The 26,472-nt window shown below is 44.4% G+C and overlaps 2 protein-coding genes across 6 annotated transcripts in view; one reads left to right on the forward strand and one right to left on the reverse strand.

Annotated features, from left to right (window-relative positions):
• LOC122399909 (phosphatidylinositol 3-kinase regulatory subunit alpha) overlaps positions 1–23,427 on the reverse strand; it is a 30,566-nt gene extending 7,139 nt beyond the window's left edge. For 2 of the 5 annotated variants that reach the window (XR_006259304.1, XM_043400967.1), the window contains exons 1-12: positions 10,850–13,647; positions 8,741–8,875; positions 4,442–4,721; positions 4,272–4,370; positions 2,299–2,484; positions 2,085–2,213; positions 1,811–2,018; positions 1,502–1,735; positions 1,043–1,367; positions 713–960; positions 474–650; positions 53–307 (exon numbers count right to left, since the gene is read on the reverse strand). Coding sequence is in view for 4 of the 5 variants with exons in the window: in XM_043400967.1 (XP_043256902.1) it covers positions 53–307; positions 474–650; positions 713–960; positions 1,043–1,367; positions 1,502–1,735; positions 1,811–2,018; positions 2,085–2,213; positions 2,299–2,484; positions 4,272–4,370; positions 4,442–4,721; positions 8,741–8,875; positions 10,850–11,950 (3,377 nt within the window). In the remaining variant the exon portion in view is untranslated. Of the gene's footprint in view, positions 1–52; positions 308–473; positions 651–712; positions 961–1,042; positions 1,368–1,501; positions 1,736–1,810; positions 2,019–2,084; positions 2,214–2,298; positions 2,485–4,271; positions 4,371–4,441; positions 4,722–8,740; positions 8,876–10,849; positions 13,648–21,223; positions 21,272–21,333; positions 21,424–21,501; positions 21,616–21,694; positions 22,581–22,967; positions 23,064–23,291 lie in introns of those variants that run through there. The other 3 variants (XM_043400970.1, XM_043400968.1, XM_043400969.1) reach the window with 3 other exon arrangements.
• LOC122399939 (armadillo repeat-containing protein 6 homolog) lies at positions 23,249–26,073 on the forward strand. Its single transcript, XM_043401037.1, has 6 exons — positions 23,249–23,375; positions 23,909–24,062; positions 24,509–24,840; positions 24,905–25,200; positions 25,281–25,546; positions 25,659–26,073. Exons 2-6 carry the CDS (start codon positions 23,946–23,948, stop codon positions 26,028–26,030), a joined length of 1,383 nt encoding a protein of 460 aa, XP_043256972.1. The 5' UTR covers positions 23,249–23,375; positions 23,909–23,945; the 3' UTR covers positions 26,031–26,073.
• Positions 26,074–26,472: the final 399 nt, after the last annotated feature.

Consider the following 26,472-nt stretch of genomic DNA (forward strand, 5'->3'; position numbering starts at 1 on the left):
AAAACGATTCCAAAAGATAAATCAGTAATAAAAAGAATCATAGATCTCGTACATGATCGACAGCGCGTACTGCCCGGTCCTCGATATCCTCACGAGGAAGGTACCTTCTGGCCGATCGACGAGCAAATGATCAGCGTCTGAACGGGAACACTCCAGGAACAGCCACGTCTTCTCGTCGAAATGAACTTCCAAGTCCACTTCTTGGAGATCCCCGTAGCCCAAGTCGCCCAGCATGGGGTTCGAGTGCGAATGGTTCAGCATTAGCTGGTTTATCTTGTTCTGTTTCATGCCGTTCTTCTTCAACCATCTAAAAACACAGCAATTATTTTACTCAACGCGTTCACTGTCTGGCTTCTTGACATCGTATCTAAAAGCATGAGGCTGGGACCCATATACGGGTCACGGGCAGTGAATGAGTTAGACTTAAATTTTTAAATAGCTACACTGGGCATATATTAAACAATTAGACTTACATTAGATGCTTGTCCCTCTGGCGTACGAGCTGCAGTAGATCAGGCTTCAACTTGTGCATCTCTCGTTCGAGCGTCCTGTTGTACGCTATCTGTTCCTTCAAGCTACGGTCCAATTGATCCTTGCTATCTTCTAAAGATTTCAGTCTTCGTTTCAACAAGTCAGCATTGTCGGTTAAACTGCAACCACGATCATCAAGATGAGTTAAATTATTTAAGGAAGGTTTAATGAGATTGCTTACGTTGAGATTTCGTGGGGTTGTGCTTCCTTCTGGAACTTTTCCTGCAGCTTCATTTGCTCGTCGAACATCTTGATGGCCTCTGCAAAAGCTTCCAACGCTTGTCGCTTCAGCTGCACCTCGTAGGCCGTTCTGTTGTACAATTCAGAAAATTCCTTGTACTCCGTCAACGCGTGGGTGATGTCTTTGTCGAGCTCCACGTATTTCTGGGCGACGTTCGTCATGTCGGTTGTACTCGCTATCTCGTCATCCTGATGAAGAAGAGATCGATCAAACAACGAGTTAAAAGAGGTGTTCCCGTTAAAATTTATGAAAGTTGCTTTTTGATATTACTTGTAGAAACCTGGACACTGGGTACAAGAGTTTAATGTCCAGGGTCGAGTTGTACTGCGCCAAGGAACAGTTTCTGTAGTGGTCCACTAGCTCGATGACCGAATGGAAGTTGTACGGCTCCGAGAAGCCGTATTTCCCGTTCCTCTGACAAATCTTGATGAGCTTGTTGGTCCCGCCTTTGCGTAACGTCAGAGTGTACTCGCCGCCCTTGGAGGACGCGTCGCGGACCAAGAAGGTGCCATCTGGAGAATCGATCATCTTCTCGTTCACCTCGTCCCTGGTGATGTCTCCCCAGTACCACTCAGCCTCCTGGAGCGTGCGTGGTCTATTGGGGAAACAGTAACACATTTAATTTCAGGCCTGAAATTTGGTCTAGGACTCGTTCTAAAAATCCACGAATTTATTCCCCCCTGCATCTTTATTTTCCTAGTTCCCCATTAGTGTTCAATTGTGAATAACCTGAGCGGTTGCTGTTGCTCTTTGTTGTCCGTGTTCGACGAGGACGATCGGTCCATGGAACTGTCTTCCTCCAGAACGGAGTACGCGTCTAAAACCGGAAACTGCGGTCTCGAGACCTTTCGCGGCGGCAGCTGAGGTGGACTGGCGAACTGGGGCAGTCTTTCGTTCCATTCGCCGTGCAGCAACAGCATCTCCATTATCCGTATGTGCGCCTCGATATTGTGAACGATTTGTCTTAAGCAAAAAATATAGATGTGAAAATGTACTGAATGGGAAATTGATTGACTGATAATTTCTATGGGCGCTTACAGAATTCGTTCCCAAGGTGGTCGAAGGAAAATGTGGCACAAGACTTGAGTGAGGATGGTGGGGGGTTCCGTGTACCCTCTCCCGTGCTGTAATTGGCAGATTCGACAGAAATGGGCCATCAAATGGAACAGGGTGCTGCGATGGTGGTCGGGAAGGTCGGCGACCAGCTGTCCCAAACGAGCCGCGCACTGCTCGTCATTTCTAATATCTAAAAAAAGATTGTAAATTAATTTACTCCAAAAGAATCTGTTCCGTATTTGTCTCTGACACTTACTCGAAGCTTCTATAAACCTATCGTAGAACTGTACGGGAATCACAGGGTCGGGCAATTCCCGTAGAAACTTCTTCAGGACGCTCGCGATGCATTGTGGGGTATACGAATTTAAATCAGCTTGGCAGACGTCTGCAAAACCCAAAGAATAATCGTAAGAAAATTGTAAAATTTGCTTGAAGTGTAAACAGCGTGTAGGTGTGGTAATTGTTTGCACCTTCGTTCAACTTTTGTCGCAATTCCGACGTTTGCTCGTTCGGGGGGCTGCTGTGGTAAACTTTGTACAAATCCAATGTGCTGTCCGCGAACGCCTTCTCCTCCAAGGCACGAGTGCACCGTTCCACCAAGACCGGCGCCGGGCGCGTGGATGCGTCGAATTGCGAGCACAGGCCAAGACCGAACACTGCAAAGGACAATCAAGCGTTTAGAGAGTAACGAGGGAACAAAGGAGGTTACTTTTCAGTGTTACGGGGCGTACGCCCACCGCGGATCGGTCGTGTATAGCAATGTTTATCGCTACGACAACCGGGGATACTTAAAATATCCAGCCAGTAACCATGGCGAGAGAATTTTCCAACGAGCGTTCCTTGATAAATTTTCATTTGTTCGGAGGCAGCTCTATCGACCAAACAGGCGCAAGACGAAGTTAATTGACCGTATAAATTAGAGTTTCGTTGCTGAAAAAATTCGTCAGTTTTTGTTAGATGCATTCCAGTAACGCGTTCGCTGTCCGTGAGTCGTATATGGGTCACATCGCTGTGCTATTTGATACGCCGCTGAGAAATTGGACGTTTCGACGACGAATTTGCAATCTTTTAACAAAAAAACAATCAATTTTTTCAACGCGTTCGCTGTCTGTGACCCGTATATGGCTCACATTGCCGTGCTATATTTGATACGCCGCTGAGAGTTTGGACAGTGAACGCCGTTAGTGCTCGTTCTAAAAACGTGTTTCAGAAATGCGCATTGTTTCGACGACGAATATGCAATTTTTTTTAAAAAAGTCAAGATTTATCAACACGTTCGCTGTCTGTGACCCGTATATGACTCACATCACCGTGCTATTTGATACGCCGCTGAGAGTTTGGACAGTGAACACGTCAAACGCTCGTTCTAAAAACGTGTTGTAGAAGTGGGCATTGTTTCAACGACGAATTTGCAATTTTTTTTAACAGAAAACAATCAATATTTTTCGATGCGTTCGCTGTCTATGACCCGTATATGGGTCACACCACCGTGCTATTAGATAGGCCGCTGAGGGACCGGACAGTGAACGCAGTCGACGTTTGCGTATCTCGTAAATATATGAACGCTATCGTATTTTGTAGCATCGCCACTTGTACAATCAAAGGCGTGTACGCGTGCATTGCAAGAGGAAGGTGGGGGGAGAGAAAGAAGGTGAAGTGGGCGGAGAGGGAGAGACAAGTGGCTCGGGGGCGGGGAGAGAAGGAAGAAATTTATTTTTACGGCCGTGACAGCCGACGTCTTGTTTCACGACGACGCCGTATCTTCCGTTGGCTCGAGGCGAGACCCACGGCACAAAAAGTCCGAATTAAAACACGCGGGGACCCGACGATACCGTATACGCATAAATTTATCGAGTATCGTTCGATTGGAGGTCAAACGCGGAAACTCAATATTCGTCAAGGTGCCCCGACAAATCAGCGAGAGGAAGGCGGTGCCACGGAATTTTAAGTTTACGTCAAACCCCGCTCTCTTTTACAGAGAAGACGTATAATCGTTTTGTCAGGAATCGCCAGCTAATTTCTGAGAAAATCGTCTAGCCGATGGAGCACGCTAGCGTGACGCGTGGGCGTCGCGACGACGAAGAAAGACGCGCGTGAATTAAACGACAGTTCTTTTTTTTTCATTCTCCACGGCGGCGAACGACGAAAGACCATGAATATTTAGTTATTCAGATATTAGAACGACAAGTAATGCGCCACACATATCCGAAGGTGTCCTTGCTGGAAACTTCATAACCGACCACGATTGCAAAGCAGCTCTCCCGAGCGTCAGCGAACACGTTTCTGATGCAATCCCGCCGATAGACAACTAAAAGACATCTGAATTTTTAAATTGTTTCCGTGTTCCGTTCATTAATGTAACGAAGTAGTAAATGGGTGTGTATCAGCGCCGTATCAATGTCACGCCACTATAAAACACTGTTCAGCTCAACGAAACCATTACCTGAAGTGAATCTTTGTGCGCGATTTTCCGAGTCGACCGGCAGACAGTTCGAGGGCAAACCCGTCGCTGAGCACGTCCTGTGCGCGACCAGCCCGCAATCTAAAATAAAACGAAACGTTAGACAACTTTGTAAGAGATCCGGGAGACTACTGAGACCGATCGTCGCGTACCTAGACAAAGGAAGCCTTGATGCAGCAGGCCTCTGAGATATTTATGGCACTTGCTGCACTTCTCCAGCGCGCTGAAGCTCTGCGGTATCAGGGTGTGCGCGACGCCAGTCGTCGCGACGCCGCTGCTACCTACGGACTCGGTGCCCACGATGGACGCGGTGGTCGGTGTGACCGGTGTGCTCGTGGCTTCCGGTAACGCAGGCTTTGGAGAGGGCTGACAGAGCTCCTCGATGCAGGCCAGAATGTTTCTCTGATGGAACTCATCTTTGATGCCCATGTTCTGCGAAAAACGGAAACGAAACACTGTAAAATTCTCCAATGTTAACACGTTCACTGTCCGTGACACGTATGTGGGTCTCAGCGCCAGGCTTTTGGATACGACGCTGAGAGTTTGGACAGTGAACGCGTTAGTGCTCGTTCTAAAGACGTGTTGCAGAAATGAGCATTTTTTCGACGACGAATATGCAATTTTTAAAAAAAAAGTCAATGTTTTTTAACGCGTTCGCTGTCTGTGACACGTATATGGGTCACATCGCCGTGCTATTTGATACACCGCTGAGAAATTGGACAGTGAACGCGTCGAGACGTGGACGATGGGACTCAATAGGTGGTGGAACCTGTCCCCAACCGTTCGGTTTTTTAACAAAATCTGTTCTTAATTATTATGAGAACCCAGGTTCTCACGTTCGACGTGTCTCTTTATTTTTGTTTTTTACGCGCTCCGAGCGCTTCCGGCAGTATCCGTTGGCAGGCGATTTTTTTTCTGAATTATGCTTCCCGCTGGACTATTTTAATATCTGCTACCGCGTTTCTTGGCGCCACGACGTGCACTGGGCCAAAACGCTATTATTAGAAGAACGCGTGGCGAAAGTGAAATGTACAGGACGCTGCAAAACAGAGAGACCCGCGAATTCCTCCAAGATAATTAGTAAAATCGTTTGCCAATTTGCGATCCTCGTTTTTCGAGATTCCGAAGGCAATTAAAATTTTTACTCGTATGATTACTCGTGCATGTTCGCGATCAGCTGGCTGGAGTATAAATAGCACAAAATCCACGACGCTGGTCGCGCGTAAAAACGTTAATTGCTCGTATCTCGAAAACGATTACGAACCTCGGAGATTACACTATGTGGCAAAGGATTTTTCCTGTATATTAATTCTAACAAGTGTTTCGAGGACGTTGACGTTTCAATTAATGCCAAGAAACCGTGTTACAGGCGCAAGAAAATTTCCGTGGAGTTAGTGTAACGCGTGAGCGTGAATAAAATGTAATTTTATTTCGCCGTAGTTTAAAAACGAAAATGAAAGTAATTCTCGGGCAGCGAGAAGAGACGGATCGGAGTGGAATTTTTGCTGGAATCAGCGACGGAGATAACGACTCGTACGCCGCGATCCATCAACCTGACACCCCGCTCGCGTTAAGCGTTAATTACACGCGAGACGACGCGAGTCCCGAAGGTTTTTTTCGGGGGAGCCCCGAGCGTGGAAGATACGCGACGGTGTCGCGAGACGATCGTTAAATTGTTACGCTCTGTCGTCTGTAAAGGAAAGACGACGCCCCGCGACAAAGATAGTACGCCCTTAATTTATTTTCAATAACCTCGAGGCGTGTCTTGCGCGACGCAGGAAACGTCTTTGACGACGAGGAATATTCCCCCGCGACCGGGAACGTTTCTAACGATCCTGGTAATTAGGCAATTATCGACTTTTTCGAGGCTGACTGATAAAAATAAGAGAGAGAGCCAGAAACTGCAACGTAACGCGGGCAAAGCGGTTTTAAATTGCCTCGAAGATGGATCTAAGGAACGTCGTTCGATTCGAGGCTGAAGAAGAGATCCCCGCGCGACGAAGGACGAGGCGAACCCGGGGCGTCCGGACGATTTCTCGCGCCGAAAGGACGCGAGGCACGATTTACGAGCCGATTAGCATGGTAATATGCGATTTACGCCCGGGGAAACCTTGGCCGGACGGGTCAGGACATTTTTATTACTCGGAGCGCGGGCTAAAACGAGACGAATCCTCCCGAAACTCCAGGTAGAGAATTCTAACTGAATTCCATAGCGTAAACAAAGTGTTCTTCTATCAGAACAGTTCGCCTTAACCCTTAGGTGGATTAACCATTAGTTTAACAGGAGAAGTAAAGCAATTAATTCTCAAATTTAAATGTTAAAACTTTGACTTTGAATTTACCACTACGATACTAAAAAAATTAATTCTCAAGTCAAGACGTCGAGGGAAATGAATTTGAATAGAATTTGCGAATTTTAACAAAGTTACAAAAATAAGTACAGAAACAAATTTTAGGTTATGTAGTTTACAATGGTTTAAAATCGAAATTGTACTTTTGCAGAATATTATACGATTCTGATCTGGCAATAAACATGTTAATAAGCTTGTTTTAGGTTGTGTAGCTTACAAATTGGCTAAAATCGAAGTTTTGGTCTTGCAAAGAATTTTAGGATTGAAAGTTGATCTCCATTTACCAATCTGGTGAAAATCAATATTAAATAATTTTGTTGAGATTTGGAGTCCACTTAAGGGTTAATGTACACTTTTTTTAAATTTTGAAAGTGATACTTAACGCTAATAATTGATACAGATCACGGAAGTTAAACAATGTACAATGTGTTCCAATTGAAGATTTCGGGGCGTACGCAGATAACAAAAGGAAAATCCGATTCGCGTACGACCGGAAAGTACTCGAGTATTCGCGATAAGCGATGAGAAATGTCATTGTGGAAAGAAATAAAGGAACGAAAGAGGGGCCCCAGCAGATAAAGAGGCGACTGTGGTGGTACAGCGAACGCTACAGGGCAATTACAGGGTCAACGGGCCAAGGAAAACTTCGTCCAGATACTCTTCGGTCGAGGTCGTCGCCTTTGAGTACTAGCCAAAGAATTTTCGATCTGCCCCACACACCGTGGATTCTACGTCTCTCGATGCGCGACTCTCTTTCGAACCTAAGCGGGAACGGGAGAAAAATTCGCAGACTATTAGTGTTATCCATTTTACCATCGAAATACATTTTTATTAACCTTATTCTGGATCGAAGACGAAGTTTCGATAAAGGCTCTTTTTAAAAACAAGCAAATGGTTAGAGGTACTTATACAGGGTGTTCAGCCACAAGGAAAAATTTTAATGGGAGATTCTTGAATATCAATTTCTTGACTGAGGCTTTGATAAAAAGTTATTAAAAAATTAAATTAAAAAATTTGGAATCATTCTGGAAAAATTATTTTTGATTGGAGGGGTCCCTTATAATCATTTTTGATGAATAGATATACCCTCCAAATCCTACACACTTTCGAGAAAAAAATTCGAGTAGGTGGAGAAATTTTTCGAAATTGACAAATTTTGAATCATTTTGAAAAAATTATTTTTAGTTGCGGGGGTCAATTACAATCATTTTTGGTGAATAGACATAGCTCCGAATTTCTACGCATTTTCGAGAAAAAAATTCCTTACCGAAAATCTACTCTGAGCCCAGAAATGTGGTTCCGAAAATTTCATGTGTATCTTAAAAACGTCATAACTTTTGAACGGATTGAAGGATTTTAATGTTTCAAAAGGCAAATAACGCGTATTTTAATGGAGAATATGTAGAAATTCCGACAATAATGAAAAAGTTGTTTTTTGACCCCGTAAAGTTAGAAAACCCCCATACAAATGCCCCAAATTTCAAACAGCCATAACTCCTACAATAGTGAATAAATTTTAGTGAAATTTTTTTCTGAAGTAGAGCCCATGGGTATCTACAAAAAAGTATTAAACAACTTTTTTGTACAGCGTCAACCAAACTTACTAAAAATGAAAAACGTATTTCTAAGAAAAATCGACATGGGATAGTGCCTAAATTTTTCGGCGAAAAAAAAAATTTCAAATCGTTCTAAAAAAATTATTTTCAGCTAGGGGAGTCAATTACACTCATTTTTGGTCAATAGACATACCCCTGAAATCCTACCCATTTTCAAGAAAAAAATTGGAGAATATGTAACACATTTTTCGACAAAATTAAAAAATTTCAAATCGTTCTAAAAAAATTATTTCTAGTTGGAGAGGTCGATTACAATAATTTTTGGTGAATAGATATACCCTTCAAATCCTACCCATTTTAGAGAAAAAAATTCGAATGTGTACTATGGAGCGCATCCAGCTGTATGCAGATTGCCTATCTACAGGCGCAAACTTTAAACGTTGGTATTCTTGCTTTCTGTTCTATTTTGGCCTGTAGAATCTCCCATTACAATTTTTCGCAGGGTTGGCGGAACATCCTGTATAACTATGGAGAATTAGCTTACCAAGAGCTTATCCCGGTCCAGGTAGGGAAGATCACTGCCCTTGATGTCCTTAGATTTGAAAACATCCGCATACCGGTACAAATTTAGAGCAGCCATCCATTCGACGACGTTTAGGGACGACCACTCGCTCACGGACTGTCGAAAAAAATGGAATTCAAATGGAAATCGCAAGAAAAATTATATGTAAATTCTACTTTTAAGTAGATTGAACCGTGTCTAGGCCAGACACGAAGGTCCCTACTCCTTTACAGTTCCAGCCATCTTTTATTGTTCTAGGATTAAAATCAAATTGATCTCTTGTACCTATAGATCACTAAATGTTTAAGAAAATGGAGTAGATTCTTTGTACAGTTTTCATCGAGATACCCAAGGGAATTCTGTAATTCTGTGATATTTGGACGATATTTTGAAGGTTGATTTGAGGCTGTACGCAAATTTTCAGCGACGAGATCGTGAAAACATCGGTGAGAACCTGAAATTCCCGAACCTGTTCGGCGATTCGGAGGATGCTGCCAGCGGACAACAAGCCGTGGCCCGACGTTTATTCACAACGCGACCAGAAACTCTGATTAGATAGGGAACATCGTATAAAGAGAGAAGGCGAGACGTACTTTTGTACGCGTACGTGTAAAATTGAACATCGCTCGATAAAGCGAAAGCGTAAAAACCAAAGAGGGAAAAGAAAACGTAACCTTCTCTCGTAACCTTAAGCTCACAATCGCGACGAGAACGAGATAAGGCCTCTGCTATCGTCTACTCGAGAAGAAACACCCAGTATCTTCGTATCTGTCGCGAATATTCGACCAATTTCCACTTCGATCGTGAAATCGAACGATCGCTAAAATTTAGAACCGCTCAGTGATGGTGAAAATTCAGATCAGAAGCGTGGAATTTGTAAAAATAGAAACGATTTAATTGTTTACAAGATTATGCATCGATCAGGTGCGATCGAATCGAATTTAATCTCCGTCCAGACATCAAGATCTAGTGGTAGAGAATTTTTCCTCAATCTTGTCGCAAAAGGCGTCACCGATTCGAATCTCGGACAGGGTTTCGCTCTGATAACGAAACGCGGCTAATGTTTGTGTACAAAATTCGTTCTAAGAATAGATAGGCGAGTAAAGGGTACCGGAGAACACGTTCAAATTTCCATGGGTTGGAACTGCCAAGGAGCATGCCCGCTATTCATGCTAATCAGGAAAACACAAGCGACACGACCCAGTCGGTTCAACCATGCACTCCAATAACAATAATATATACAATGGTAAACAATTTTCCTATACACCTTGTGAAATATTAAACGAACACATGTTTTCATTCGTGAAACCAATCTGTTCGATGGTTGATCGCCTTCGAAATTAAATAATTTACTGTTTGGAACAGTTATTTAAAGGTGTTTTATATTAATTTTTATATTATTTTATTATTTAGAATATTGTATTCTGGTTTAGCTGTATAAGTTTCTAAAAAAGGGTATTGCTCGTTAAAATGTATTATTAAATAATAACAATATTGTTACTTTTGTATACACATACCTGTTTTAGTATACTTTTGTACTATTTTAAAATTTAATATTTTGTATTCAATTATAGTATTATACAATATTGTTATTTTTGTATACACCTATCTGTTATTGTATTTTTGTAATATTTTAATATTTAGTATTCTGTAATGTATTTTAGATGTAGAAGTTTGTAAAATAATAGGATCCATTGAAATGTATTATAAAATAATAACAATATTGTTATTTTTCTATAGACATGTGTATTACAATATTTTTGTATTGTTTTAGAATTTTGTATTCTATTTTAGCTGTATAAGTTTGCAAAAAAGGGTCCAGTAAAATGTATTATATAATATTGTTATTTTTGTATACACCTATCTGTTACTGTATTTTCTAATTATTTTAGTATTTTGTATTCAATTTTAGCTGTATAAGTTTGCAAAAAAGGGTCCACTGAAATGTATTATACAATATTGTTATTTTTCTATTACAATATTTTCATATTATTTTAGTATTTTATATTCTATTTTAGCTGTATTAGTTTGTAATTAGGGGTCCATTAAAATTATTGAATAATAATAGTAAAATGGCGACCGGTTACTGACCTTATCCTTGTCGTAAAGTTGGCCCGGTAGCGCGTGACCCTTGCTACTCCATTGGCAGAGGTGCTGCCCGCTGTGCTCGGAGCAGACCACGTGGAAGCACGCATGGCACTCTGCAGGACATACAGAACCGCACATGCAACAGCAGCACGGATTACGTCCGAGTTTAGCGAATGTTCTATCGAGCGGGGGCGGCTCGAGGCCGCCTCCTTTGCCCTTGACAAGGGCGCGCTGCCCGCTACCGGGACCCGAGCCCTCGTGACCGATCGGTTTCGACGCGTCGCGATTTTGTTGCACGCCACCCTCGCACCAGCACACGTATCGATGAAACGACACTGGCCTCGCGCACGAAACAAACCCTTTCCAAAGCTCGTCGTACTCGCGGGCCGCCTCCTCGGCCGATTTCCTCGCGTTCTGTTCCTCGTTCAAGGTGGACACGTTCGACCTGCCGGTAACGCGATGGCTGACGATCGCGTTACCGTTCGTCAAGCTCGTGGAAACGGAGGACGTGGTGGCGGTGACGGTGACAACGGCGCAGGAGTTGCTGTTTACCGAGCTCTGTTGATTGGGGTACCGTTTCGATAACGCGACGGTCCCCCTGGATCGATCCTCGCCGGGGGAGCTCGTCGAGGGGGTCATTTGGATCTCGTTGCAAGTAACATTGCTGGTGACGACGTTGGTCAGGAACTGTCGCTTCCTGGTGTCGCGATGCAGTTGCAAATTTGTGGCGATGGCGGCCTGGCTGGCGATCGTCGACGACGCTGAGGACGTCGAGGCTGCCACGGTGCTCGTCGTCGTCGTGGTCCCGGCGCCTTTGCGCAGCATATAGTTGTCCGCGTCTACGGCTAACAGCCGCGACATGGCCGTGGACTTGGACTTGGTGTCATCGCTCGAGGTGGTTCTCTTCGGCGACGATACCGCTGCTTTCGTCGTCGTCGCGCCCGTCCTGGATTTCTTCTCGTGCTCCTCCCTGTCCCCGCTGCCACCCACCGCCGTTATCGGGCTAAGGAGATCGTGTATCCGGCCGTGTAAACTGACCGCGGGCTGCTGCACCTGCGAAGCAGCGGTCGCAGCTGCGGCGGATGCGCTTGTCGCCCGCTTCATCGCTCGGGCCAATGATCACAATCATCAAACCTTTCCTCCGTCGAGCCACTAGGTTTTCTGAAACTCCTGTTCCGCCAAGTTTCCGCTTTCCGGGGAGTCCTGAGCCCTCCTCGGACCCGTCATCGTCCCTTCCAAACACACACCTCTCGAACAGGGGGGTAGAGGAGAGGGGGGTTACGTTGCAACTTCCACGACTCGCATTTCGTCCAACGCTTCGATCGTTAACTTATCGCCGATATCTTCGGGCAGGAAATATTCCGTTGTACGTTACCGCGCGGAGAGAGAGAGAACCGAGACGAGAGAGAGAACGACGATCGGTAAAATTCAAACGTTAACCTTTCCATCGAGGCGATCCCAACGATTTCGTAGCCGCGTTTAAACTCGATCGAAGTGGAAATAGACGGATACGCACGTATAAAGAAGTGGAAAAAGGGGGGAGAGAGATGGAGATAGAGTCGCTCCCGTGGGTGTGACCTCGTGTAAATTCGTTTTCCATAAATCTCGGCTCCTACCACACGTTCTCCCTCGTTCTCTTTCTCTCTCTCTCTGTTTGTGTCTCTCTCTAGCGCGGGGCACACACGACCTTTGTATAAACGTCGAGATTCGCCGAGCCGAACGAAACCGGTTTCGTCAAGCAACGACACCGAACGATTTTCAACGTAGTCCCTCCTCGTGCGGCCGTGCAGACCCAGAAAGAGATCCTCGTGTCTCGACGACAGAGCGACTCCAGGTGGACCCCAACAAGGTCCCCCTCGTCGATCGGATCGACGGCGGTTCACCAATACGGTCAATTCTCTCCAATGGGGGCGATAGGTAATCGTAATCCAGCCATGCGTGAAAACTGTCCCACCACTAAATGGTTTTCGGCTACTTCGAATCAGTCTTGATGGCTCGTTAATTCGAGACACGTTGGATACAGTTGCGAGGCGTAAATCTCCGTCAGCACGGTTCGCGGTAAAAACATGCCTCGATCTCACCGACAGTCACGAAACTTTCACGTAGATCGTTGTGGATCGTAAACGTTTTCACGTAACCCAACGTACTCCGTTGTTCGAACGATCCGCCGCACAGATTATCGATTACGAAACGGTACACATCCGCGCTCTCGCCCTTATCGCGACTACCAAAAGTCCGCGACTGCGGTTGGTGCGTCTGCCTCCTCGATTTCGTTCGCGTTCTTCTTTCCCCGATAGATCGCTTGGTGGAGGCACTTTACCATCGGTGAGTCGACGGTGGGATCCGTCGGTAAGGCAGAGCGCCGCCGGACAACTGGTACACCTCGTTGCTGGTTCTCGCCACGCATATAACCTTTTTCTCCTTGGTGGCCTCCCGTGTTCCCGAAAGATAATCGTTCGATGCTTCCCCAGGTTCTTCTATCGACGATACTGAACTCTGACACCTCCGGGATGCTCGAATCGACGCTGAACCGTTCCCGGGGCACGTTTTTCGGGGAAAAACCGAGGATACCAAGTGTTCCTATTCCTTCACCGATCCGGTCCACGCCGAAAGACCGGTGTATACGTGCCTACTCGTCGAAGCAGCGCACGCACCTCTTGGTCACGGGATGGAAAAGTCCACTGGGCACTGCACTTTTTGCACCGGCGGCCTGCACCACGCGTACACCTGCACACACGCACACAACCGCGTCACTTTTATGCACGTACGTGCACGGCACTATCTCTCCCTCTCACATACGCTCTCTTTCTCTCTCTCACACGCACACACACACACACACACACTCTCTCTCTCTCTGACGTACCTTCACTCCTCTCGTACATGCACCAATTCTCTCTCTCTTCCTCCCTCGGGACACTGTTAGTCTCTTTCTCGCTCTCGACTCATCCGTCTTTCGTGTGCCATTCTCCTACCCACCACTGACTTTTATCTTTCCGGTACGGTACGTGTATCGAAGATTCAATGTTTTCGAGGGGGGGAGGGAGGGGGGCCTCCAGGAGTCTATGGAGTTCGCGCACCAAAGAGGAACACGAATATCGCCCCGTGTATCATAAACAGTCACGTACGGTACTCGGCGTGTACTCTCTCTTTCTCTCCGACTGTCCGTCCGTTCTTCCTGGCTTCCTTCCACCTTCGCCGGATCGTTGTCAAAGCGCACGATATATTGTAATAAGACCGATCCTCGTCGTTCCCCGTCCCGTTTTACCGCCCGTACGATATCCGTTTCACCAGTGTTCTTACGCGTACGATTCCCTACCAGAGAAAATATCTTCTCTGGCGGCTCGGCGCACAGCTGACCGGCCGGTCCGCCAAGTTCGGTCAATAGCCATAGCAGTCGCAGCCTGCCGAGGGTTGCTCGAGCTCGACCGTCGACGTTCCACCTCGGCCCTCGCCGTCTTGTTTCGGCCGTTTCCGTGTCCTCAGCACGACCACCTCCGCGCGAAGCGACCGCCGGGCCCCGGGGCTTCCCGAAAATTTCCTCCGAGCTCCTCGACTCCCACGCGCGCTCCTCGCGTTTTAAAATATCGTCTAATTCCGTCGACGAACAAGGGAAATAGATTTGTTTGCGGTGACGCTTTGGATACGGAAAATCCTCCACCTAGCGTATCGAAGGCAGAGTTGCGGCAATATCTGGTTCGATTTTACAAGAACCAGCGTACGATCTATTATTACTCGAAGAAGTTTGATCTGGTCGAATAGTTCGAGCGCGGCCAGCGCTGTCATCGTTCGCGGAACACGTACGAACCGATTGATTAAAAAATTACCGTCGGTCCGGACTCGGGCTTGCTCTTATCGAGGACCAGCCGCGCGATAAAGCCTGTCGAACAGACGCATCCGCGGATTTTAAGCACGATGAAAACAATATTGAGTTTAGCGTCGTGTTCGTGGCTGTATCGAGAGCTGGACCAATTGCTCGTTCGTGTCAAATGTAGATCCGTCGAGCTTGAAAAATTCGAAGAGGGAATCAAAATCCCGTGCTTCCCCTCTCAGGAATTAGGAATCAGATTTCATTCTTTACGTTCTTCGTTCTCTCTTATCGTGAATGCTCGCGATACGTTCAAGTGCGTACGCACGTGCTCTCGCGCGCACCAAGGGCCTCCGCGGGGTGCTCGAATTGCATGAAAGGGTCGCACGCGTGTACTTGAAAGGGAAGAAAGGGACGTGAAAGTGAAAAGCGACTTTCCAAGGCGAATGGAGCGAGGGGGTGAGGGAAGGGAGGCGATACAAGGATCCCTGGACGTAGGATGATCGAATTTAGCCGCGCATGCGCGCGACCATCGAGTATCCTGTTCAAGGTCACAGTACCGCCAACCACCGAGAGACCAACCTTTCGTCCTGCCCGAAGGATCGATTTCCCCCCGATTTAAAAAGGGTGGACTCCCCTTTCGGGATCGTCCAATAAGTTTCGATTGAATTATAACCAAAGTGGAACAAGGACCAAAATGGAGGGAAAACTTCGACTCGCGTCATAGTGCGCAACGTTATGGTTGCGACAAGGAACGCGGTTATTTTTTTTTCTTTTACCGTGCACAGTGGTATGTTTCGAATCAGGTCGCAAGAGGCGCGGCGCGTTATTAAATATCTATATTACGCGAATCTTGCTTGATAACTTTCAACTGCTCGAGTCGCGGCCAGTCGAACGTTTAGGTCCCGTGTCGGTCAACGAGCGACGAGTCTCGTAAAATTTCACGAATCTCTATGGAATGTTTCGAAACTCGGATAAAATCGCCAACGACAGATCGATCCATCGAACGGGAGAAAGCGATCTTTAGAATTTCGATCATTCTGGACATTGAGATAACAATAAGCGCCATTGTACTTGGGCAGCCTCTCGTAGATATCAGTTATTCGAGAACGCTCGAGGAACGGTTATCAGGGGTGATAGTACTTTTTATCGAGGAACGAAACGATGCTACACACGGGTCCCCCGTTTTGTTTCCGATGTTTAAACACGAGGACACGCCCCGGCGATTGTACAAAAGCGGCTCTCTCGGTTTTATTTCGCTGTTTGCTCGCGATAGTTTCACGCGTTCAAAACGAACGCGCCAATTAATTCGAAAACATCATCGATGCGGGAGATTGCGTAACGATGCAAATGAATTCGTCAAGATATCGGTTTCTGTATTTTTTTTTATATCGAGAAGGCAAGTGTCGTTACTTAACAGCCTCTAAATATGATTCAGAGAGAACTATACGTCGCGAGACTGTCGTAGGAAGCGTGGGCGGTGGATTCTCGGTAATGAGACGAGTTACAGCGCGACGCGTTACGCAATCGACGAAATTGCGGGTGCCTCGACGGTAATAATTAGCAGCCAGCGTGTAATTGCCGAACGGAAAGATAGGAAATGCACGCCAACGCGAATCGACCGCGTCCTTCGACGCTGAGTTTCATCTCGAACGAAAAAGAATATTACTCCGTCCAAAACAGGAGCAGAGTGTTTGTGAATTATCGAGGCTCAAGGAGAACGTCGAAAATTATCGATATTTCGCGTCGCGAGGACGTTTCGATCAACTGCGTTGTACGCACCCTATTCTCCTCGCGTCGACTTCATCCTTTATCCCGGGGAATCCCGAATTTCCCATAGCAACGTGACGGTGCACTCCATTACCCATGACCTCCGCCCTAAGCCTGGGGGCCTCTATATCTGCGAATCAATGCAGCTCTATCGCGTGCATCCCGGCTGTGTGTAACATTCCCTGAAATGCAGCCCGCGAGCCTAATCGAACCGCGGAGGGGAATGCATTCGCGACGACACGCGATTCCTATCGGGAAAAGAACCACGCGCTCGATTTCTCTTTCTTCTTTTCCGTGGAGTTTTCACGCGGAATTTGCACGCTGCGCGAGCACACAGACTCCTCCCGTTCGTCACCGTAATCATTCAATTTTGAATGGTAAAAGCGTAGATTCGTGAAATACACACGGAGAAAATCGATTTTTTAGAGCAGTGTGGAGGGAATCAGATCGGTGGCCAATTTGAATGCATTAATTCTCGAGTTTGCAAAGAAAATCCCCCGGTTTCGTGCAAAAAGAGGACGGATTGGGGGGTTTTCTAGTTTCGTTGGCTCTCGCGAACTATTGGAACAGTGCCTGGAATAACTTTCGCCGTCGAACGAATATTCCGCTCATAAATATGTATGTATCATAAATCGGTTATAAGGCAAGATTGCTGGAAGTGTGTATCAAAAATCGGAATAAAAGGATGATGAATGAACTTCATTGTGAGTTCATCGGGGCGAGGAGGCGAGCGCGAAGAGAGAAGTAGGCGTGTGCATATACCCGAGCGGCTTAATCGAAAGTTACGTGCAAGCTACGTACGAGGTTTATTAAAAGCAACCGGGCGACGTGTTTCTTGCATTCGTCGATACAAATTCGCGTACGATCGCGAAACTTTCTCACGCCGAACGTGCATAATGGAAACAACGACGAGCATTTCGCAATCAGAGCTCGTCGATATTAGAAACTGAGCTAACTAAATAGACGACACTTTCTGGGGGAGGGCTGTTGCACTTGATACGACACTGGTCGCTGAATTTAAATTACCAATATTAACGTTCGCGATACGACATCGATACTGTATCGATGCGTGCAGTTATAAAAGAACTTACACCCCGGAAGCTTTTAATACGATTGTATTGAACCTCACAATGGCCAAGAATGTCCTCACGATTTGTGAATTTGTTATTTTTCAACGGGTTGTGAGCTCAGAGTGACGGTCACCGGTGACCACCAATCTGTGTCAATTTTAAATAGTTTATTTGTTATTTTACATTATTCCAAATTAAAATAGCGTCATTTACCAATATTAAGATTCTTTTATTCTAAATATTGCAATGCATTCTAAGTTCAGTGTGACGGTCACCGGTAACCACCGTGCCAATACATCGTTTTTAAATGGTAAACTTCTTATTTTACAATATCCCAAATGGAAATAGCATAGTTTACAAGTATCAAAATTCCAAATATTGCACCGAATTCCAAGTTCAGAGTGACGGTCACCGGTGATCCCCAGGGCAAATGAGACGATAAAACGCGCGAAAAGAAAAACTGATGCCGATCTCAGCTCCGCACAAACCGAAATGAAAGAATTCTGGTCCTAAGGAGGGAGAAAAGCGTAAGGACACGGGGCTAAACGTCCGGAACAATCGAGTATAACGTACGGCGAAGGTGCTCCGAAAGAGGGAACACGCTCGAGGTGGACGAGTTAATTTTAGTTTAATCGACCGATCTGATACGAAGAGCTCGTGTACGAGAAGCCGATGCACGGACGTAAGTAGGCATACGTAGGCGCGTTCTCGAGAACGAGTCGAAGCACGACGCCCGTACACGTGGAAGTATTGTCACGCGTCGCGGGGGTTACACGTAACTTGGACGACTAACGCCTCACCCCCCACCGCCTGGAACTCGCTTCCGGGAGTTTCCCGGCTCCAAAACACGGAATCATCGCGAATGGGGGGGCCCTAACAACTTCCTGGGCCCAAATAACCACGCTACAAATGAGATTGTGGCCTCCTAAGCTCACCACCAGAAGGGTCCGACGCTCTCACAAGCGCTCGACCCAGGGCCTGCTGGGGAGCCTTACTGACCATAGTCCAGTGGTAGCAGGCCCAGAACGAAACCCACCCCCTCTGGAAGCGACAAAGAAAACTAAAAATTCTGGAACCGATAATTCCCCTGGGCAGACAGGCTGAAATTGTGCGAGTTTGACCGGACGACCAGCTGCTCCGTAGAGGCTTCCGTTCGACGGTCAAAGTGCATACGAATGGGCCGTGTAAACGGGACGAGCGAGGGGGTGGTGTCGAGGTCGTTCGGATCGAAATTATTCAATTAAGGTCATAGGCTATGGAACACGGCATTATTGGGCCCTGCATCGAACACGGCGCACGCATAAAAGAGTTCTCTCTTATCCGCGATCTCCTCGATCGATCAAGACCGTCGTGACGCTATCGAAAGTGCATCGTACCTTGGGTGCCACGTCGACGAGAAAATACGGAAGTTAATGCTCCCCCGATTGATAAGAATGTACAGAACGTTCCGCCAGATACGAATCGAATACAAATCAGACGCGACGCGGAGAGAAGGTCGAAATACCCTAGCCGAGGAACGAGCCCGTAAAATGTTGGGCGATTTGGGTTCGCGAGATCGAAGGGAACAGTAGTGTTTCCATCGTTTCTGGAAGACCGACGAACAACACACGCGACTCGAGGCTAAAAAGTGGAAAAACTCGTGCATCTGCCTCGTCGACGAGACCGGTGGAAGGAAAGAGAGAACGAGAGAGAGAGAGAGAGAGAGAGAGAGAAAGCCGGAAATTGAGGAAAAAAGGGGGGAAAGCGACGGAAGGGCGAAGGCGCTTGCGCGACGAGCTCGTTTCCATGGCTTCGTTCGTTTCACGTAGCAACAGGAGGACTTTTGACCCCGTTCGATTGTCCTTCGAAACAGCTCGGTGTGCCTCATCGTTTTCTCTCGTTCTGTCGGGCCGGGAGAGGCGAAACGCGTCGTTGAGCCAACGCTTAGGCGTCGCTCTTTCCCACCAAGCTTTTATCGCGTATGCCTCGATGAAATTTTCACGGAAATTCAACACCCTTTCCAAACGAGGAACCCGCGAAGGCGCGAACACCGACGGAAGAATCGTTATTTAGACATCCCTAACGCCGACGAATTTCGAGAGCGGACGATTACGAATGACGCACGGAGTTTAATTTTACGAGCGGATCGATGGAGCAAAGAAAACCACCGTTCGAAGCGTACGTATATGAAAATAAATTCATCGACTATGAAGAAAAGATCGTGGAATATTTAAGCCCGATCATCCGGAAGAAAAGATGCAGACCCGTTTCCCCGAGGAATTTCCTCGCGTAGACTCCGTGCAACGTGGTCCCCGGCCAAATTGAGATCAGCTGTTTCCGCATAAATCACGGGGACAGCGTGAACGAGAAGTGGATCCCGCCGCTTTGGAAACGTATTTTCCATTTTCCGAGTTTGTTCGATAGAAAAGAGAGTGATCGTTGAATGGCAAGGACGAGTCGGGTCGAACGTAGGTCATGGAAGGGTTATGCATCCGAAAGCGTGTCCCAGGAACAAAGAGAACCCGTTTTCTATCGTGCCGCGGGGCCGTTTTTCTTCGATCATTTCTTCCCTGCGTCACGACGGAATCATCGATTCCGACACGACGCGAGTATGGTCACGTAGGCGTGCAGTAATCGAATGCATCGATTCTCGAAGATCATCCAACGGTCGACTACCGTCGATCCACGACTTTAGAGTTCAAAAACGCCTCGATTCCCCATAGTGTTTGGGAGGTTACACTTTTCTACAATTTCGTGGCGAACGCGTGCCACTGAAAAACCGTTCGCTCGTGCCCAGAGTTACGCGAACGTAGCGCGCGCGCTGCCGTTAGTTTCATTTTTTCTCGAGCGTGAAATCCAATGAAACGTAAGTAATTTCGTTTGCACAGTTGCCGAGTGTACAATATCTGGGCTTATACGCGGATATACGACCAACGATTTCTACCTCTCTTGCCCGCTAATTCTGTATCTTCCACGTATTTAGACTTGCCGTGTCTATATCCGGCATAGGAGCTCGACGAGAATTCCCGAATTATCATAGGACTCGAAAAATAGAAACTCCAAGAACCAAATTCACTTTACAATTAACATATACAAAACGATATTTGGTTAGCAATTGTTACGGCGTTCGTTTGAAATTTTTACCGTTCCAAGATTTCACGCAACCAATTACTGTTTTGGAACGTTAGAGTATCGATCGAGTGTGCAAGAAACTCACTGGGTTGAGGTTGGATGCTCGAAATGTCCCACGAATTAGGATATAGGAGCGAATGCTTGCGAAGAGTTGAGACGTCCCTGGATCGTATGATGGCAAAGGCTCGATGGTGGGGAGCAAGATGGATAGGAGAGGGTTGTGGAGTTTCAGAAAAGAAACTGCCGGCCGAGCTGGAAACGAACGGGACGCACGGTGAAGGGGGACACGATAGCACGCCACTTGAAATCACCACGACTGCATGTGTTACTATGCTACGGTGTCGCCCTCGACGGCGATCCAAGAAACGACCACCGCCGACCGGAGTTCACGGTTCACCCGGCCAGAGGGCGAACCGATCAATTTTTTACGCGGTCGGTAATATTCTCGACGTGGAAAAAAAATATCGTTCGATAACTTGCTCTGGTTATCGATAAAATTACTACATTTTTAAAAGATAAATTCAACTCGTTTTTCTTAATCATTGGGACAAGACACTATGGATCTACACGAGATACGAACGATAATCGCATGTAATTTATTAATAAACATATCAAACTCACCTTTGCATTTGACTCCCACATGTCCAGTGCCCCAAACATAATCTTCACCTGTAATATAAATGATCGATTTACAAGGGAATATGTATGAATAATGCTCGATATTTACTTACAGTGTTTACAAAGAATAGGGGTTACAAAATATACATCTACGAGGACATGATTATTCTTGGGTCCAGTGGTAGCTGAATCGGCTACATACGCTGCAACAAAAAAAAAACAGATTAATTATGCTATTCTATATTTTACGTGTAATATTTTACTAGTATAAGATTAAGTACCGTATGGCCCATTGCTGAGAGTTACATAAGACGACTCTTCTTCTTCACGAGTGTCTAAATACGGTGATAAATTTCCTTTCAGCATTAGGACTTCCTCGAGTGTACCTTCAACGTCTGAAAAAACAATAATCACTGTTAAAATTAAAATTAAAAATTTTATGAATTGGGAGATGCATGAAGAGAGATTTCTAACCGGTACAAAGTCTTCTCTTCGGTTCTTCCGATGCACGGACAAGCATAAGCGCTGTTTCTCGTTTCCCAGAAACACAGCGTCGTCCAAAACTCGTTTAGAAACGATTATTAACGTATTACTTTCGTCGTGGAAAAATATATTACAGTTAACTCGTTTCTCAGTCGCACATGGTACAACATGGGTAATTTTGCAAAATGCTACAATCACAGAACATAATTCCTTCCGACCATTGCGCATCCTCCCCGTGGACTTAAAACATTTTTTTAACGTCTCGATTACGCCACTTATCGTGTGTCAGAACAGATTCTTACTTGATACTCTGCGTACGCTATTTAAGAGTATTTGTAACTGTTTGAGCATCGTTTAAGGAAGCTGATTATTACCAGATACAGAGAAACATGGTACGATTATAACTTCTTTAGTCGAACGAATTTGATCTCTCTTTGTTGATTATATCAACCAGCACCAGAATTATCAAAAACTTACGGTAACTCTTGCTTTAAGGCTACTCGCGTGTATACATAGATTTATATTTAAAAATCTTGTTGCTAGATGTATGTGTATATATATATATATAAATATATATATATTTCTAATATATATATATATATTTATATATACACATGTAAAGCGATGTATGCAATGATAAACTATGATGATTTTTCAAGCGTCAGCTTCTCTGAACGCATAGAATCATTCAAAATAGCTCGATATGAACGCAATGATAATTAGCCATGCATAATGTTGCGATGCATCATGATCTCATCATTCTTTTCTGTATTTCTTTCGTGAAGATCAACTGCTCGAATGTACCTCTTCCTTTGATTGGATATTTATTTCATGGTGTTTCATATCCACTTTCACCTTCCAGGCCCTATTGCATTCCCTGTAATGTACAAACAATAAATTCATTGTAATTAATTGGTTAAACGATCAAATAGTTTCTAACTAACAGTGTTTCATCAAACTTTCGATTTTCCCAAATATCTCACGTTAGAAATGATCGAAAACGATGCACAATACTGTACACACTATCTAGAATGTATCGTGATGAACTATTATTAGGTGGAAGTAGTTTATAACACGATATTTATAGCGTTTTATGATACCATCGATAAAGAAAAAAAGAATCATAAACGAAGCATCATACGCGTATCCGAACGAGTGACGCGAATGGTTCACGCGTTGCTCGTAACCGTCGATAAGTATTTATTATCATAATGTTGCAATTGCAAACAACTTTTTGCCCTGTTTCATCGTGAAATAAACTTACGATCGCGACAGTTCGTGTTGAATCACATGGCGGTTCTATACACACACAAAATCGTACAGAACACGCCTTCGATAATGAATCGCGAAGCGAACATCACACGCGTGTGGTGTAAATAAGAAATTTGCACCGTTCGGATACCCGCGAAGCGTTCATTTTTCATTTTTACGCAACAGTATTTCGCACAGGTTCGAAAGGGTTTCAAAGCGGATTAAACTCTTCACGGGGAAACAAATTCGACGTCGAAGATTGATATTGGTGGGGATACGGGAATCGAGAGTCGATGAAACGCGTTTTATCGAGACGATTTAATCCGGAGAACGGTACCTTCGCACTTCGACACATTGGATCCTCAATTTTTCAAGCTTCGAGCTCCGACGGATGAACGAGAATTGTTGGAAATGCCAAAAGGTAAGTGACAAAGAATTGTTTCCCTCGATCACAACACGAACGAACACGGTTAGGCCAGCCTAAGCAGCTGAGGGCGCTGCGGTCGATCATTGCTTACGTTTTATCATGATGAGAAACTGACTCTTTCGAATTTATTTTCATGTCCCATTGTCCTGCAATACACCTACTTAACTGAAACGATTCCCTTTTTAAAAATCCTTGCGTGCTCCTGAATTTTTCCTACCAACAAGTTTAAATAATTTAAGCTAATAACTGTAAAAGATAGGTTACATTTAATATGAATTTTTCAATAAACTATTTCAGCCATTCTTGCGTTTGAAAAACGTAATATAACAAAGAATATAAAATAGGTGTAACGAGAAACTAGCTAAAGACGATGTGTTAGGGACCACCTAAACATTCATCCCCCACCTGTTCATCGTTCCCAATAAATGCATTGCCGAACATGATTAGATTAACATTTGTCGTTTTGTTTTCACGTGGATAAAACACACCGTATTCTCATAAGAGAGCACATTCGTTTCCTAATATAGAAATCTAGGACACGGTGAACAAAGAAACAGTGTTATCATGGTCCGCGTAATTACTCAGGAAACCTACGACGAAGTCGTTAACGAAAATATCGAGCAATTTTCGATGACACCCGAGGAAGCTATCGAGGATGCTATAAAACAATTCGATGCCCAGGTACTCTGATTTATTTTTTTCTGATTTTCTGATTTAAAGCTTACTGGAAAAATGATAATTTATTCTGTACTGTCATCGAGTTGATCTGTACAGTTTGTTAAATAAAAATACTTTGGATGACATTTGTGATATCATTCAATGTTTTGACATATTTAAAAGTACAATTGTTACCAGTTATTCTCCGTTATTATGCTAAATATATTTATTGAAAAGATTACTTGCATTTTTTAATGGTGTATCATACCTTCCTAGTATTATTCCTTTTTTATGATATATGAAAATTATTAATTTCATTGAAATAATAATTTATAATAAATGTAAAATGATATTTCATTAAATATATATTTAAAATTGTAATGCGAAAATCAGAATTCAAATAATCTAGAACAAGTTGCGTAAGTGCACACTGTGTGCCGTGGTTGTTTTTATCGACTCTATTTTTGTAGGGGGTAGACTTGAGCAACATCATTAAAGATTTAATCATCAGCAATGACACTGAACTGATAGAATCTTATCTGAACCAACTCAAGATAGCTGTGGCAGAGAAGAATTATGAGAATGTGCCTCATACATTGGACAAATTAAGGCACGAGTTGGATAAAGATATTGCTAGAAGACTGTATGCTGGTAAAAAGGGAGGATATGACACTTTAATAAAATTAATGAAATCTTGCCCTAATAATAGCTCTGTGATAAGATCTTCATTGAAAACTATTGCCTCGTTAATGAGTGGTAATCCAGACTTATTGAACGACGAAGGAATAGCCTTGCAAATACAGTAAGAATTAATAATTATGATAAAATAATTATTTGCTCCTTTTATACATTACATTATTTATTAGGATTTTAGATAGATGTACCGATATTCCAACGTTACAATATCTTTTGCACTGGATAAGAGAATGTTGCATAAAACATGAGCGCAACAGACAAGGTATTTTCAACGCAGACATCTTCAGTAAACTTAAGAAAATATTGGTCAGAGAAAATGCAAGTGGGTCTGAATTAAGAGACGCTTGTGCTGTGATCAGAGCGCTGGTGTTGGACGATGATATAAGACACGAATATGGGAAAGCTCACGAGCATGCAAGTATTATCGCCAAAGGGGCCCTGAATGTTTTAACTGGGTTGATGCCAAGTAAATACTTGTTTCTTTTATATCGTGTAAGTCTAGCCTGCGGATGAGAAAGCTCTAACGAATACGTTGCTTGAATGTAGGGTTTAAAAAAAACAAAGGGGTTGTAGGAGATTTAATGATAACTTTAGCTGCATTAATTGTGAGGAACGAATTCTGCCAAGAGGTAGAGGAAGCGGGAGGGCTCAAATTTGTTATAGACATTATGGTTGATTACCCAGACTCGGAGAAACTGAACTGGCAGGCCTTGAAACTATTGAAAGCCCTGGCTGGCAACGACAGTGTAAAATCACACATTGTAACTTCAGGCTGCAGCCCTCTAATCGTGGCTGCTGTTAGCAGGCTCAAGGTAAGTCTTTTGTCGTTGTAAAACTGGTTCTTTTAAAACCATGTCGATTGGTATTTTGTCCATTGTATCTGAAATGACAATTTTTGTATACAAAACGCTGATTCTATCATAGGACTCGGAGTGTGTAGTAACAGCTGGACTTGCATGCATTTCCGCATTAACATTAAGGTGTTCCGAGAACGCTGGTGTGTTTTACGATTGCGGTGCGCCGCTTGTAATCATAGACGCGATGAAAGCTTATTCTAAGAGTTTGAGTGTTTTGAAACAAGCTGCTTGGGCTATCAGAAACATGTCTGTGAGAAATAAGAGGGAGTGTCAAGAGTTTGTTGCGTATGGTGTAGAGGATGTCTTGAAGACTGCACTTCAACTACACGGCTCTAAGATCGAAAGCGACGTGAACGCGGCTTTGAGGGATCTGGGATTGAAAGTAGAACTGAAGGAGAGATGGACTGGAAAAGGTGTATCCTTGAACAATGACAATTGATTGTCGTGACACCTGTTTTGCAATGTTTTTATGTGCTTCATGTACAAGCAACATATAACTGTCAGAAAATAACGACTAACATTAGTATTTTCTTATAGTATAATTTATATTAATAGTTGATTGCAACTAATTGTTTTTTTAATTAGTTTCTTTTTATATACTGTCATTATATGTTGTATATTATAGATAATAAACTTTTATCTTTGATACGACAAAGTAATTCAATAGAATATTGTTAAATATTTATATCCACTACCAAAACTATGAGAATCAAAACTGATCTAGCGAAGAAGCGCTATATTTATGAGAACCTATGCAACGCGAATCGCAGCCAATTTGCACATATTATTTAGTGTGTAATTAATAATTGTATTATTGATTAAACGCTAAATAATATGACCCAGGTCTCACCACGTGGAGGTTGCTGCGAATGGAGACCCAC

Source organism: Colletes gigas, unplaced genomic scaffold (genome assembly GCF_013123115.1).
Source record: "Colletes gigas isolate AHSC1104 unplaced genomic scaffold, ASM1312311v1 Colletes_gigas_Sc00015, whole genome shotgun sequence".
NCBI lineage: Eukaryota > Metazoa > Arthropoda > Insecta > Hymenoptera > Colletidae > Colletes > Colletes gigas.